At 44.4% G+C, this 16,538-nt stretch overlaps 1 protein-coding gene across 2 annotated transcripts in view; it reads right to left on the reverse strand.

Moving 5' to 3' along the window:
- St7 (suppression of tumorigenicity 7) overlaps window positions 1-8,512 on the reverse strand; it is a 259,684-nt gene extending 251,172 nt beyond the window's left edge. For both annotated transcript variants that reach the window (XM_076566173.1, XM_076566172.1), the window contains exon 1: window positions 8,362-8,512. In XM_076566173.1, the coding sequence (XP_076422288.1) occupies window positions 8,362-8,512 (151 nt within the window). The remainder of the gene's footprint in view (window positions 1-8,361) is intronic.
- Window positions 8,513-16,538: the final 8,026 nt, after the last annotated feature.

The raw sequence follows: 16,538 nt of genomic DNA on the forward strand, positions 1-16,538 counted from the left end.
CACACACACACACCAGCAGCAACAACAAAATAACAGGAACTAACAATCATTGGTCACTAACATCTCTCAATATCAATGGACTCAATCCCCCAATAAAAAAACACAGGCTAACAGAATGGATATGAAAACGGGATCCATCCTTCTGCTGCATACAAGAAACATACCTGAACATCACATCAAGGATAGACATTAACTCAGGGTAAGAGGTTGGAAAAACTGGTCTTCTTGTGGGACTCCTAGCAGTGGGAGCAGGGGCTTCTCTAACTCTTACTGGCTTTTGGGACCCTATTCCTTATACTGGCTTGCCCGGCCCAGCCTTTACACAAAGGTGCTTAGTCTTACTGCAACTCGATATGCCATGTTTTGTTGATCTCCAACCCTGAATAGAAAGGAGGAGGAGTGGATGGGGTGGGCAGAGGGAAGGTGGGGAGGAGGGACTGGGAGGTGAGCAAGGAAGGGAAAGAAAGAGAGAGAGGGAGGGAGGGAGGGAAGAAGATAGACAGACAGACAGATATTCCAAGCAAATGAATCTAAGGAGCAATCAGATGTAGGCATTTTAATATCTAACAAAATAGACTTCAAACCAAAACTAATCAAAAGATATGGAGGGCACTACATACTCATCAAAGGAAAAAATCTACCAAGATGACATTTCAATTCTAAACATCTATGCCGAAACACAAGGGCAACCACTTTTAGAAAAGAAACACTACTACAGCTAAAACCACATACTGACCCTCACACACTGATAGTGGGAGACTTCAATACCCCACTCTCACCAATAGAAAGGTCATCCAGACAAAAACTAAACAGAGTAATACTGAAGCTAACAGACATTATAAACCAAATGGACCCAACAGATATCTACAGAACATTTTCACCCAAACACAAAAGAATGTACCTCCTCCTCTGCACCTCATGTAACTGTCTCCAAAATTGATCACATACTTGGACACAAAGCAAGTCTCAGCAGATATAAGGAAATTAAAATAACTCCCTGCATCCTATCAGCCTACCATGGATTAAAGGGGGATATCACCAACAGAAACAACAGAAAGCTTACAAATTCATGGAAGCTGATCAACTCTCTACTAAATGAAAAAACAGGTCAAGACAGAAATAAAAAACAGAAATTAAAGACTTTCTGGAATTCAATGAAAATGAATGCATAGCATACCCAAACTTATGGGCCACAATGAAAGCAGTGCTACGTGAAAAGTTCATAGCGCTAAGTGCCTACATAAAAGAGAGAGAGAGAGAGAGATCTCACACTAGCAACTTAACAGCACACCTGAAAGCTCTAGAACAAAAAGAAGTAAGCACACCCAAGAGGAGTAGACAGCAAGAAATAATCAAACAGAGGCCTTAAATTAATAAAATTGAAATAAAGAGAACATTAAGAATCAATGAAACAAAAGAGTTGTTTCTTTGAGAAAAATCAGTAAGATAGACAAACTCTTATCCAAATTAACTAAAAGACCCAGAGAGAGAATACCCAAATTAGTAAAATCCAAAATGAAAATGGGGACATAGCAACAGACAAGAAAATCCACAGAATCATCCAAATTGGAAATCAAAACAAAAAAAAAAAAATGTACATAGGTACCACTTACTAAGGTTAAATCATGATTAGATAATTTAAATAAAACTATAACCCTTAGTGAAATGGAAGCAGTCGTTAAAAGCCCCCCCTCCAAAAAAAAAGAAAAATCCTTAGGGCCATAGGTTTTAGCATGGAATTCTACCAGACTTTCAAAGAAAAGTTAATACTGACACTCCTCAAATTATTCCACAAAATAGAAACAGAAAGAACATTGGCAAATTCATTTTATGAGGCCACAATTACCTTGATACCCCAAACCACATAAAGACTCAAAAAATTCCCCTTATGAACATAGGTGAAAAATACTCAGTAAAATACTTACAAACCAAATCAAAGAACACATCAAAAAGATCACACATCATGATTAAGTAGGCTTCATCTCAGAGATGTAAGGATGGTTCAACATATGAAAATCAGTAAATATAATCTACCATTTAAACAAACTGAAAGAAAAAACTACATGATCATCTCATTAGATGCCGAAAAGGTCTTTGACAAAATCCAACACCCCTTCATGATAAAATCTTGGACAGATTAAGGATACAGGGAACATACCTCAACATAATAAAGGCAATTTACAGCAAGCCTAAAGCCAACATCAAATTAAATGTATAGAAACTCAAAGTAATTCCACTAAAATCAGGAACAAGACAAAGTTGTCCACTCTCTCCATATATATTCATTTTCAATATAGTACTTGAAGTTTTAGCAAGAACAATAAGACAACTGAAGGAGATCAAGGGGATACAAACTGGAAGGGAAGAAGTCGAAGTATCTTTATTTGTAGATCATATGCTAGTATACATAAGTGGCCCTAAAAATTCCACCAGAGAACTCCTACAGCTGGTAAACACTTTCAGCAAAGCAGCTAGATGCAAGATTAACTCAAAAAATCAGTAGCCTTCCTATATACAAATGACAAACAGACTGAGAAAGAAATCATGGAAATAACACCTTTTACAATAGCCTCAAATAATATAAAATGTCTTGGGGTAACTCTAACCAAGCAAGTGAAAGACCTGCATGACAAAAACTCCAAGTCTTTGAAGAAAGAAACTGAAGAAGATATCAGAAGATGGTAAGATCTCCCATGCTCATGAATTGGTAGGATTAGCATAGTAAAAATGAACATCTTACCAAAAACAGCCTACAAATTCAATACAATCCCCATCAAAATTCCAACACAATTCTTTACAGTCCTTGAAAGGACAATTCTCAACTTCACGTGGAAAACCAAAAAACCCAGGATAGCTAAAGCAATCCTGAACAATAAAAGAAATGCTGGAGATATCATCACCCCTGATATCAAGTTGTACCAATGAGCTACAGTAATTAAAAACTGCATGGCATAAAAACAGACATGTTGATCAATGGAATTGAACTGAATACCCTGACATAAATTCACACACCTACACACCTACAGGCACCCAATTTAAAAAAAAAAAAAGTCATAATTATACAATGGAAAAAAGAAAGCATCTTCAACAAATAGTGCTAGTCAAACTGGATGTCTACATGTAGAAGAATGTAAATAGATCCATATTTGTCACTCTGCACAAAACTCAAGTCCAAGTGGATCACAGACCTCAACATGAAACCAGATACACTGAATCTAATAGAAGAGAAAGTGGGGAACAGCCTTGAACACTGGCACAGGAAACAACTTTCTGAATAGAACACCAATAGCACAGGCACTAAGATCAAAAATTAATAAATGGAACCTCATGAAACTGAAAAGCTTCTGTAAGGCAAAAGACATCATCAATTGGACAAAGAAGCAGTCTCCAGAATGGGGAAGGATTTTTATCAACCCTACATCTGACAGAGGGCTAATATCTAAAATATATAAAGAACTCAAGAAACTAGATATCAATAAACCACATAATCCAATTTTGAAAATGGAGGACAGGTCTAAAAAGAGAATTCTCAATAGAGTAATATCCAATATCTGAGAAACTTAAAAAAAATGTTCAACATCCTTAGCCATCAGGGAAATGCAAATCAAAATGACTCTGAGATTCCATCTTACACCTGTCAAAAAGGCTAAAATCAAAAATACAAGTGACTGGTGAGGATGTGGAGCAAGGGGAACACTCCTCCATTTCTGGTGGGAGTGCAAACTTGTAATATGACAAATGGCAGTTGTCAGAAAATTGGGTATCAATCTACCTCAAGACTCTGCTACACCACTATTGGACATATACCCAAAGACACTTCATCGTACCACAGGTCACTTGTTCAACTATGTTCATTGAAGCTTTACTCATAATAGCCATAAACTGGGGAAAAACCTAGATGTCCCTCAACAGAAGAGTGAATAAACAAAATGTGGTGCATTTACACAATGGAGTATTACACAGCTGTTAAAAATGACATCATCACTGGGCAGTGATGGTGCACACCTTTAATCCCAGCACTCAGGAGGCAGAGGCAGGTGGATCTCTGTGAGTCTGAGGCCAGCCTGGTCTACAGAGTGAGTTCCAGGACAGCCATGGCTGTTACACAGAGAAACCCTGTCTCAAAAAACTAAAAAGTAAATAAATAAATAATAAATAAATAAATAAATAAAATAAGACATTATGAAATTTGCAGGCAAATGGATGGAAAATGGAAAAAATCATCCTGAGTGAGGTAACCCAGACCCAGAAAGACAAATATAGTATGCATCCACTTATAAGTGGATATTAGACTTTAAATAAATATTAAACAAGATACAATCCATAGACCCTGAGAGGTCAGATAAAAAGGAGGGTTTAGGGAATGCATGGGCCTCCCTGGGAAGGGGAAATAAAATAGGGTGGACTTGGGGAGGGTGGGGACGGGAGAGGGAGGGACTGGGTTGAGGGGAAATGGGATGGAGATGGAATTGGGGAGCATTTCGTAGGAGGTGTGGAAACCTAGTGCAAAGGAAACTCTGAAATTTATGAGGGTGATCCTAGTGAGGACTTCTAGTAATGGGGGATATGGAGTCTCAACTGGCCATCTTTTGTAACCAGCCAAGGCTTCCAGTGGTGGGACCAGATGGCATTCAACTGAGTTATTGGCTGAGGGGGTCCCGTGGAGATCCCCAAACAAGCGAGGCTGGTGCTAGGACAGAGGGTCGCTCTCTAAAAACTGGAGCCCCATTGCCGAGGACAACATCCACACAGCTCACTGAACATGGAGAGGTCCAGCTGGTGCCCGCATGCAGCCTCCACCCCTACCTTCTAGTTCGTCTCTTTGGTGCAGGGAGGTACTCTACAGGCTACCAAAAGAGAAACGTGGACATCATTGCAGCCACAAAACTTTTGACCAACAACCAGTCCTGCCTGCAAGATGTGCTGAAGCAATGGAGGTATAGAGTATGCAGGAGTGGCCAACGGGAGGGAGTCCATCTGATACTGCTTGGGTGGCCAGAAACCAGAGACTAGAGAGCCCAGAGACCTAGAGCAAAACCAAACACAACCTTTCTAAAACAAAACACAACACAACAACAACACATCAATGAAAAGATCCCTAATGATGTTCTGCTATACTTATAGATTGGTGCCTTGTCCAGTCGTCATCAGAGAGGCTTCCTCCAGCAGCAGATGGGAACAGGTGCAGAGACCCACAGTAAGACATTATTTGGAGAGAGAGTCTAAATTGGAGGTCTCCATCGGGTCCCTCCCCTCAGAGCTAGGGGAATCCCCTGGAGTAGGGGGCTGATAGAGTCAGATGGCATTCAGGACACCAGGAGAAAATGACCCACTGACTCAACTAAGCATGGCACTAACGGGCTCTCAGAGACTGAAGGGGGCAAACAAGGGACCTGCATGAGTCTGCACCAGGTCCTCTGTGTATAGGTTGCAGCTGTTAGCTTGGTGTTTTTGTGGGGCTCCTAACTGTGGGGATGGGGTGTATCTTTGGCCTTGTCTTACTGTATTTTTCTTTTTGTCCTGTTTGGTTGTTGTCTCTTGGAGCCTTGCTCTTTTCTGATGGGAGATGAAGGGGAGTGGGTCTGGAGGGTATAGGAGAAGAATCTATTTTCAATTTAAAAAAAAAGATATTGAGGAGATCATGCCACATGTCCAGGAACAGCTCACAGCATTTAAATCAGAGTCCACTCCCTATAGATGCAGAGAAGGAACTGGATCGTGGAATTCATGGCTTCCAATTGCCTCAAAGCTCTGCCTTCCTTCAGTGCTGTAGAGGTCTACACCACCTGTAGCAACTCTAGAAAACAGCTCTAGACCCAGCAGCAGCCTCTCTGCCTCATCACAGGAGGAGCAATCACCACCAGGCCAAAGAACAGCAACGTGAGCTGGGTTAGGCTGAGCATGGTGATCCACACTTTAAATCCCAGCACTTGGGAGGGAGAGGCAGGTGGATCTCTGTAGGTTCCTGGCCAGCCACAGCTACGTCAAGAGATCCTGTCTCAGAAACAACCAAAAGAATGAGAAGGAGGAGGAGAGAGAGTTGGGTTGGAATAGACCCCATTTAAAGAGCTCTCGCAAGGACCAGCTGGACCACAGGAGGGCAGTTGCTTGGAGGTGTGCAAGCTAGCCAGCAAGTTCTTTCATTATAGAAAGTTGTTTCCATGGGAAAGAGAAATTGGCAAGGGAAGGAGGGAAATAAGTTGACAGGAATCTTCTGGCAGTCTTCCTACAAGAACTTCTCACTTTTACTTAAAAGGGAAGAAAAATGCCATCCAATGTCTGCCGCTGCCTTTTGAAAAACCTAATCTTAGCTGTGGTGGCTCACTGCCATAGTTGGATGTCTCAAGACCAGTGTGAAAGCTTTCCCTCGTCTACTATATTCTCATAAAAATAGCAGAGAGGTGACTATTCTCCGTGTGCTTCTCTTTTTATCGCCCTTTATGACAAGAATGTGCACAAAATCCCAAGACAAACTGAGGTCCTGTATCACAGAAGAAAGAGCTTCCACATGGTGTCTAGGAAGACACAAGCCAGACATTGAATTTACTCATGAGTCTCAATTAGAAATGTCCCTACGCAAACAAACCATCTGTGAGAAATGCCAGGTCTAGTGTTGCCTGGGTATGGTGTGAAACTCCAACTATCTTCCTGAAAAACTGTCCCTCTTCCTAAGAGGTATCTTGCTTCCTGCCTGCTCTGTTCTCTATGCACATGCTTACATATCTGTATGGATAACTATTTAGCCTATTTTAAGCAAATGTAGTATACAGATATGTGTTCTAAAATAAATATCAATGTGTATTATGCAAAATGTTCAAGTTATTAAAAACTCTACAACAAATTTTCTGGGAGGAAAAAAATTGGGTGTGCCTTCCAATAAATAGGTGATAAACATATTTAAATGTGTTTAAAGAATAGGCCTTGAGACTAGATTCTAGTCACCCGAGTCATATGAAAATACCTTACCCTAAAGCAGTGGTTCTCAACCTTCCTAAAGCCGCCACCCTTTAATACAGTTCCTCTCGTTACTAATTCATAACTGTAATTTTGCTACTGTTATGAATTGTAATGTAAATATCTGATATACATGACATCTGATATGCGACCCTCAAAAGAATCAGGACTTACAGGTTGAGAACCTCTACCCTAAAGCAAGGAAAGCAATAATGTGACAAGCAGCCATGCTAACAGAGAAAAGTCCAAAAAAGCAAGATGTTTGTAATAATCGGAGCCAAAAAAGCTGAACATCCCCTGTAGAAGAGTGAGCTGATTCTATGTGCAGAATCCTGTCGGCCTCCCACGGAGACCATCCAAAGGATACTATGAAAGAAACATAGTAACCCGATCACATTAAATGACGTTTATAATGTTAAAAGAATATGTCCAAACAAAATGAGTACATTGTGGCAAGCACCTAAAAGGGTCTACCTCCCGCCCGCCCCCACTCTCACACAGTTATGGTCATAGGAAATGCGTTCCCAACCTTGGTCTCGCAGAGTATGTAAATTAAACAACAGAAGACACATTTATGTGAATGTGTATCTATTTCTGTAAGTAAGTCAGGACTACGAAGACTTCCCAGGGTAGTGTGAGAAAAATAGATGTATCTCCCTCGAATCCACAATAATCTGCAGACTTGAAGGGCTGTAAGCGTTCCTTCAAAGTACGTTTTGTTTCTCAACTGTCTCTGGGGTGTTCTTAGCCTGAGTTTGCCATGGTTTTTAACAACTGCGTTAGCTGGCTGCAAGTTTGTTAAGACCCTACTCGCCACATGCACACTCGTTCAGCCCGTCGATCGCCCTTTCGGGAGAGCTCAGCAGAGAACACGAAAACTTCAGCTGCGGGAAGCGACAGAAATGCCGGATCCCCGCGCGTCCGCGCGTCCCCTGGACATTCCGTTGGGTGACCTGACACGTCATCCATGCTCCTAGAAGGACCTACGGCCATGCCCTCCCGCTCCGCCTCACAGCGACACCCTGCGGGCCCAGGCTCCACTCGCGACCCGCGGCGCGCGCGCCCCCAGCCGGGGCCACGCGTGGGCCCTCTCGGCGCCGGAGCCGGGAGCAGGACGCCTCCTGGCCGCAGTTTGCGACGCTCGAGCCCCGGTGAGGGCTCGGGAGCTCTCGGGGCTCGGCGGGGACACCCAGGGGACGGCCCGGACCCTGGCGCGGGGGGGTCGCCGCAGGCTGCCCGCCCCTAGGCGCCGTGGGCCCGCCAAGGCCGCGGGGCGAGCTCGGGGCGGCCACCTGAGGCAGCGCGTCCCCGAGCGCGCGTCCCCGCCGGGCCGGCCGCGACCCCGCGCCCGACTTGCACTAACTTTCCGGGGCGGGGGAGGGGCGGCCGGGGGCCCCGGGGCCTGACCTGTGCTCAGGTTGTCGTTGATCCTCAGGGGCACCCTCAGGATGTAGACCAGGAAGAGCACGATGAAGAACCACACGGTCCACAGATAGGTCCACGACCACACGATGCAGGACTTGAGCTGCTCCAGGAAGCCCGCCGCCGCCTCGGCCATCTTCCGGCGCGGCGGCTGCTGCTGCTGCGGCTCCTGCTGCTCCTGCTGCTGCTGCTGCTGCTCCGGCTGCTGCTGCTGCTGCTGCGGGCCGCCGCGGCGCTCGCTCTCTGCCGGGATGATTCACCGGCCCGAGGCAGCGCTCCAGCCGCCGCCAGGGCCCCGCGCCCCGGAGCCCGCTCGCCCGCTCGCCCGTCCGCCGGGGATGCGGCGGGAAACCGCGCGGCCTGCGCTCCGAAGCCCCCGCCGGTGGCCTTCGTGGAGCGGTCACGTGGGCCCGGTCCCTGCACACTCCCGGGCCATTTATACTTCTTATACTAGTATTTTAGGAGGACAGCCCGGGCGCCGCCGAGGGAAACCACTGACGTAACAGCTCGAGCGTGGAGTGCGCGTCCGGGAGCCCGGCGGGTTCCACTCTTTGGAACGGCTCGGCGAGAGCCTGCAACAGTTGCCAGGACCCCGGTTATCGACCTGGGGAAACTGAGGTGCCAGGCCAGCAGCGCGGCGGTGTCTACCTGAAGGTGGAGCCAGAATTCAGTTGCAGTCAAGAGTTCTGGAATGCAAGGGTTTAAGGCTCTGGTTTCTCTCGGGACTCGGGCTTAGAGGCATCAATAAAACCCAGAAGAACTAGAAGATTGGAGTTGCACTCCTGGTCTGTAGGCCTGAAGGGAGATCTCCTTGTTTGCCTCCGTTCTAGTTACTTTTATGTCTTGTTTTCTAGCAACACTATGAAGGGGTTTCCAAGGAAATTGACAGCACACACACACACACACACACACACACACACACACACACACATTTCTTCTTATCCTCCTGTTTTTTGAGTGATCACCAACCAACTCTTCCACTTGTTTCTTACATATAAGCAATTCCCTAGGATAAGTTTGGCGTACTCCATCCGAACCTACTGAAGAAAAAAAGAAAGAAAAAGAAAAACAGACATTGTGAGCATTTTTCCCACGACTGAATTAAAGAGTGCATTTTATATTAGGCTTTAGATGACATCTCCACGTCTGTTTCTGTTCATGAATGATTTAACTTTTAATGTATTCAATGTTAATGAAGCAAGTGCAGGCTGTCTATAGTGTCTATAACCAAGACATTAAAATTCATCATCGAACAGAATATTTTATTATATATTTTATTATGTTCAGGCTCAGAAGGCACTACTTTAAACTGTGACACTTTGTGCCGCCATGCTGAGTCCCTTGAATGAAGGAAATTGGAAAGGCCTCAGAAGCCAGGTATCTCTGAGCTGCGGTCTTTCCTTCACGCCTGGTTTGCCCTCCAAAGCAAAGCCAACTCCCAGAAACCAAAATTCCTCTTCTCCAAGGTGAGTTGTAGAAACTAGAATGCTCTCCCTCAGGCCAAGCCATAAAACCTGGGAAGATTATGTCTTCTTCCCCTCCTCCCTAGAAGCCTCTCATTCTAGGGCATTCTGCCTCAGAAACCTCGGGAAGAAGGAATGTTAGGGAGAGGTGGAGAATGTGGCCTGCCCCCTCGGCCTCTCACAACCACCTACCTGAGCCGAGTTTTCTCGGGGTGGGGGCGTCTTTCAGTCTTACTCTGACAGCTCCTGTGTCGCAGAAGACATTGGCTAATTGCATTCATCAGGCTTTCATCTAGTCAGCCTGCTTTATGGGAGTGATGGCCGTGCCCCTTACAGCGGGTTTGGAGAGGTGTCACACCTTTCTGCTCCTACAACTTTCCAAACAGATATTCCTGGAGGGTCCAGTCTATCCTGTTACTTAGCATTGCCTCTCCTGGTGTGCTGCTAGAGGTGGAGGTGGGAAGTGAAGATAGGCCTCTGTGCTTAAAAAAAAAGTAGTTAGAGAGTGTGATGTGTTGCACCCCTCAGCCACTTCAGCTTAGGGGGAGTGCGGGCTATATGCAGAGACAGCGCTGAATACCTAGGACTGAGTCTCATTTTGAAGGGCCTGATAGCAACGCTAATTAGCTATTTCAGTTGTTTGGGGTTATACACAGTAGAGAAAACAACCAATCCAGATGTAGGTGGGGATTTGAAAAATATTGGGATACAATTGATGGAATTAAGCATGACAGTTTTAAGTGGTAACTCATTTGCACTGAGGACTAATTAGTCTATTTGGGGATTGTCTGTGAGGGGATTTCCAAGATTGGTAAATGAGTCCGAGCACATTCGGTGGGGAATGTTCACCTCCAGTGGGTGTAATGACCATTCAGGGACCTGGAGAGGATGAAACTGGAAAAGAATGTACTCATCTCCCAGAATACCTCTTCTCCTACTGCCCTTTGCCATGAGAATTCCAGGCTTCCTGGACTCCAGGGCCAGTGCCACCCCCGAGCCTTCAGACTCTAACTGTAGGTTGTAGCATGAGTTGGTTCCTTTCCCTAGCATGGGTCGTGGCTTTTGAAATTAGACTGAGCTGTGCCACCGTCTCTCAGGTTCCCCAGCTCGCAGGAGAGCCCTGCACAGAACTCTCACACTGTATAATATACGAGCCAGTTCCCTGGTGAGTCAACCTCTCCTTTGTCCTTTCCATTTTCAGCTGGGCCTGAAGACATCAAGATTCAGCTCACTGCTGTCTGTGGCCCAGCCACAGCCTTTAGTTACAGCTTGATTGTTATACACGGGGAACCAGGCAGTGGGCGGCTACCACCAATGTTACCACCACCACCATTGTCTACCTGAAGGATGAAATCCAGATGGCATGCGGCACCTTTAGCAGGCCCCTTGGGCCGACCTGCTCCATGCTACTCCTTGGCATATATTTCTCCGGCTACCCTTCCCAGCCAGGCACTCTGTAAAACTGCCTATTGGGAGATTTTTCCGAGATTCCATGGATGTACAACCTCCTCTGCCACACTGGTTTGATCAGACCATCGGAATACTGGCCCTTTTCTAAAAGATGCAGCACCAGGAGGCTTAAAAGCCACTACAGCATCGGCCTACAGTACTGGGCCCTATTCATGATCCTTCCATTCACTAACAGGGTGCTCCTTGCAAGGTGCTGAGTGTCCCTGAGCTACAGTTTCTTCAACTGTACAATGGGTTCCCTTGTACCTATTCTTGAAAGGCTTTGGTGCAGATTGAATGAAATATATACCAATAGTGCTAAGCTTGACACCTGGTCCATAGCTTCCCCTCTGTTAGTAAATTAGAGCCTTTAGTATTAAGCAATTGTGATTAATTTTAGTTTTCCTCACCTCCTAATGCATACAGTACTATTTGGAACATAGCACATGTTCAATAAATACTCATGTCATTTAAAGGAATGAAAATTCTGCCATATCAAAAGAGATTCAAGATCTTACATTTTATAAATGCAGTATGTTCCCATTCCTAGTAAAGAGATTTAACTCAAGGGTAAATTTTGTGATTTAATGCTTTATGGTAAGCTACTTTGAATGCTTGCTTCTGGGCATAGCCATACCTGAATTCGATAGCATCAGTTAAGTGACCATTAACTCATAGGAGTGGGGTCAAACAATATATTTCTAAATTCTTCTTAGAATACTTATATATAGTCATGCACCGCATGGTGAGGTGTGGGGAAATGATTGGACCTCACAGACAACTGTAGTCATGGCAGCCTATTGTACGGTGACATTTCAGCCGCGTCAGGGTAAGTTTACCCTGTGATACCTGCACAATAACCAAATGGTGTGGTGGTAATAGATAATGTTTAGGCGTGTGGGGGCATGTGCATGTGCTTGCACGTGTTTGTGGAGGCCAGAGGACAATGTTGGGTACCATTCCAGTGGTGGTCTGAATGAGATTGGCTCCCATAGGGTCATTCATATGTTTGACCAGACATATGCTTGGAAGGCCTGTTCGGTAAGGATTAGGAGGTGTGGCCTTGTTGGAGGAGGTGTGTCACTGGGAGTGGACTCTGAAGTGATTAGTGTGATCCCAGTGTGCCTCTCTGCCTTCTGCTTGGGTATCAAGATGTAAGCACTCAATTGTTTCTGCCTTGGTGCCTTCACCTGGCCGTCCTGGATGCTAACCCTCTGGAACTGTAAGAAGCCCGGTTAAATGCTCTCATTTGTAATCTGCCCCAGTGCTGGGATGACAAGTGTATACCAGCGTGCCTTGCTTTGGTTAGATGTTTTCTGGGTATGAACTGAACTGAGGTTCTCATCCTTGCAAGACAAGAGCTTTTCCAACTGAGCCATCTCCCCAGCCCACAATGTCTGTGGCATTGATATCTGAGTTCACTAAGAAACCAATACTTATTAGCAAGAGCTTCAAGAGTACTTTTAAAGTAAATCTCTTTTATTTAACTTCCAAGTGGCATTTGATAGTGTCTATGTTATATCAGTCTTTAGCTGTATGTTTGGTTTGAAAGCAGTAGTTCTCAGGCTGGGCAGCACACACCTTTAATCCCAGCACTCAAAAGGCAGAGGCAGGCAGATATCTGAATTCGAGTCCGGCCTGGTCTACAGAACAAGTTCCAGGAAACCTAGGGCTACACAAAGAAACCCTGTCTCGAAAATAAGACAAAACAAACAAAAGCAGTGGTTCTCAGCCTGTGGGTGGTGACCCCCACGAGGGTCACGTATCACATATTTACATTATGATTCATAACAGCAGCAAAATTATAGTTTTGAAGTAGCAGTGAGATAATGTTATGGTTGGGGGTCACCACAACATGAGAAACTGTATTAAAGGCAGCATTGTGAAGGTTGAGAACCACTATATTAAAGTCTACTTTTATAAGTTATTTTCATAGTTTATATAATATTTAAACACCAGGAACAACTGTTTTGATTTTTTTGTTCTGTTTGAAAAAATCTCAACTATGTTCATTAGTGCATTTTTATGAATTAATTGTTGGACATCCTATAGTCATGACAGTCTACACAAATGGCTATTCTTATGTAGTGATTTACATAGAACACAGTAAGTACAACTCCAATTTTGTTTTTAGAACAAGGACTTCTCCAAACCAACATCCTCTTTCATGGAGTATAAAAGAGATGAAATTTCAGCTGTCCATATATAGTTGAAAGGATTTTTCAGGTAGCATAAGGCCTGGAGAGAACAACCTTAATATACAATCCCTTACATAAAGAAGAATGCATATTCATAACCGATAGATGCCTATAAGCTGAACAGTGAATGAATGAGTCACGGTGATCATGATTACATGGTGATCTCATAGGGAAGGAGAAATAGAAGAGATCTCGTGGGTGGAGTGGAGAGAGGTGGAGATGGGAACATGAGGGGTCGGGTTGGAGAGTGGATGGAGGGGGAACTGAGAGAGGACTGGAAAGAGTGAGGGGGGGGTTAGGGGTCAGATAGAAACCTGGCGCAAGAGAAACTCTTAGGGATCTACAAGGATGACCCCAGCTAAGACTCTTAGCAAAGGTGGATGTGTAGCCTGAACTGGCCATCTCCTGTGACCGAGAGGGAGGGATTGGGACACTGGCCTAGCCACACAGCCTTTGGCGTATAGTCTGTCCTGCCTATGGGAAGTGTGGGGGTTGGGAGGTGGTAGAGGTGGTTGTGGAGATTGTGGGAGTGGCCAACCAATGACTGGTCCAGATCAGACCCAGACCTCAAGAGTGAGTCCCCACCCCTGACACTGCCTGGAGTGCCAGGACAGACCAGAGGTTGGATGGCCCAGAGATCTAAGATAGAACCAAACACGATTGGAGAAAAAAAGTATAAACATAATGATGCCTAATGATATCCTGCTATACTCATAGATTGTTGACTAACCCAATTGTCGTCAGTCCAGGCTCCGTGAGCTCCAATGAGCCCAGGTTAATTGTTTCTGTGGGTTTCTTTGTGATGTCCTTGACAACCCACCCCACCCCACCCTGCTCATACAATCCTTCCTCCCTCTCTTCAGCAGGAGCTCAGCCCAATATTTGGCTGCGGGTCTCTGTATCTGTTTCCCTCAGTTACTGGATGAAGCCTCTCTGATGACAAGAGATGTCCCAGGGAGCCTGCATGGGACAGACCTAGGCCCTCTACATGTATGACAGTTGTGAAGCTTGATCTGCTTATGGGACTCGTAGCAGAAGGAGCAGGGGACTGTCCCTAATGCTTTTGCTGGCTTTTAGGAACCTATTCCTCATACTGGGTTGCCTTGCCCAGCCTGAATACATGGGGAGGGGCTTAGTTCTACCTCAGCTTGCTATGCCAGGCTTTGTTGACACCCATGGGAGGCCTGCCCCTTTCTGAACAGAGGCAGAGGAGGAGTGGAATTGGGGTGGGGTGGGGAGTGGGGAATGGAAGGAGATGAGGGAGAGGAAACTGTGGTCAAGGTGTAAAATAAATGAATAAATTTAATTAATAAAAACAAGAAATTATATGATGAGCTGTAGTCTTTACCATTTGTTTTCCCATTCCTAACAAAGTTTTAGTTTCTATGCAGAGTTTTTTTTTACAGACAAGTCAATGCTCTGTAATGATCATCGGAATTCCTGGTTTGTTTTCAAATGTAGGAGCACTCAGCCTCATCTGTTCCATTAATGGCTTTTACATATGCAGAATAACACAAAACATTCCAGAACAATCAGAGCTTTGTATAAGTATATTATGAAGGCAATAAATTCCATTTCCTTCCAAGAAGACTACGACTGCCAATGCAGGGTGGTTCCTTATTTTCAGGGAAAAACCAAACCATGAAATTCCACTGAAAAGAAATAGAGAAGTTAGCACGGCCTTCTTTACACTCTAAAAACATAATCGAAAGAGGAGGCCAGATGAGTGAAATGTAGCGTGCACACACACACACACACACACACACACACACACACACACACACACCACCGTAAGAGACCAGATGTTAGATATGTGAACCCTCTGATGTTCTGACACATCTCTTACTTCTAAAACACATGGCAGCAACAACAGTCCCACACTCTTCACATAGTCTGTCTGTCCTTACTGTAATATTCGGTCTCTCTCCTCTTGGGAGATACAGATTAATGTTTCCATTGCACTGTAAATATTGTTAATGAGATCATATTTTATTCTTGACACTCAAACCCAAGATTTTTAATTTATTTTCTTTCTTAGGTCTAAAAGTTTCGAGTCCATTTTTAAATTCATTTTAAGTTAACTTATTTGTGTGTGTGTGTGTGTGTGTGTGTGTGTGTGTGTGTGTGTGTGTGTAGTTTAGAGCACACCTTGTAGGAGTTAATTCTTTCCTTCCACCAGATAGCTTCTGGGTATGGAACTCAGGGCATCCGGCTTGGTGGAAACCTTCTTTACCTGCTGAGCCAACTCAGTAGCCCAAAATATCCACTTTTAAAATAAAGTCAGCATGTGAAATATCATCAGTGGCCTTGATTTTGTTGCTTTTTTTTTTTAACTGCATAATTTGAGTCCACAGCTGGCCCAGATCTCTAGAGCTAGAATCCTCCGGTTTCGAGTTCATGCCCATTTGACAGAAGTAAAAACCCAATTCCATCATATTTTTGCACTGGAAAGTCCAGCAGAAGGTTAGGATGATGTTTGGAAATGATCGGTAGATGTAAGAAGGCCTAATAACTATGATGAAAGCGCACATCTGTTTTTACAAACACAGCCTTTATTCTTTAATTTCTACAAACTGGTTCCATCATTTTAAACAGGGTGTACTGCTTTATACTTTGTGGGTCACACTTACTTTGTTTTCATTTTTAATATGGAATACACTATTTAGGCAAGTAAATCCCAGTGGAAATTTTATGATCATCAGTAGCCTAATGTTCTTCTAAAGTAGAGGCAGGGGAAGTCACATTATTTTTTGTCTCAAAGTACATTTCAGGCTGGGAATAAGAAGGCTGGTTCACTAGTTGAATGTGTTTACTGCTCTCACAGAGGTCCTAAGTTCAGTTCCCAGCACCCACCTCACATTAGGTGGCTCACAACTGCCTGTAACCCCAACTCTAGGGCATACTACACCCGTTCTGGCCTCCACAGGCACCTATACACATTTGCATACATATACACAAGCACACACACACATACATATAAATCAAAATAGAAAAACATTTCAAGGAAGTATTAAATAATGTGGCCATACTACCTAAGTTAACTGTATTTCTG

The sequence above is a fragment of the Peromyscus maniculatus genome, chromosome 3, assembly GCF_049852395.1.
Source record: "Peromyscus maniculatus bairdii isolate BWxNUB_F1_BW_parent chromosome 3, HU_Pman_BW_mat_3.1, whole genome shotgun sequence".
NCBI classification, from domain to species: domain Eukaryota; kingdom Metazoa; phylum Chordata; class Mammalia; order Rodentia; family Cricetidae; genus Peromyscus; species Peromyscus maniculatus.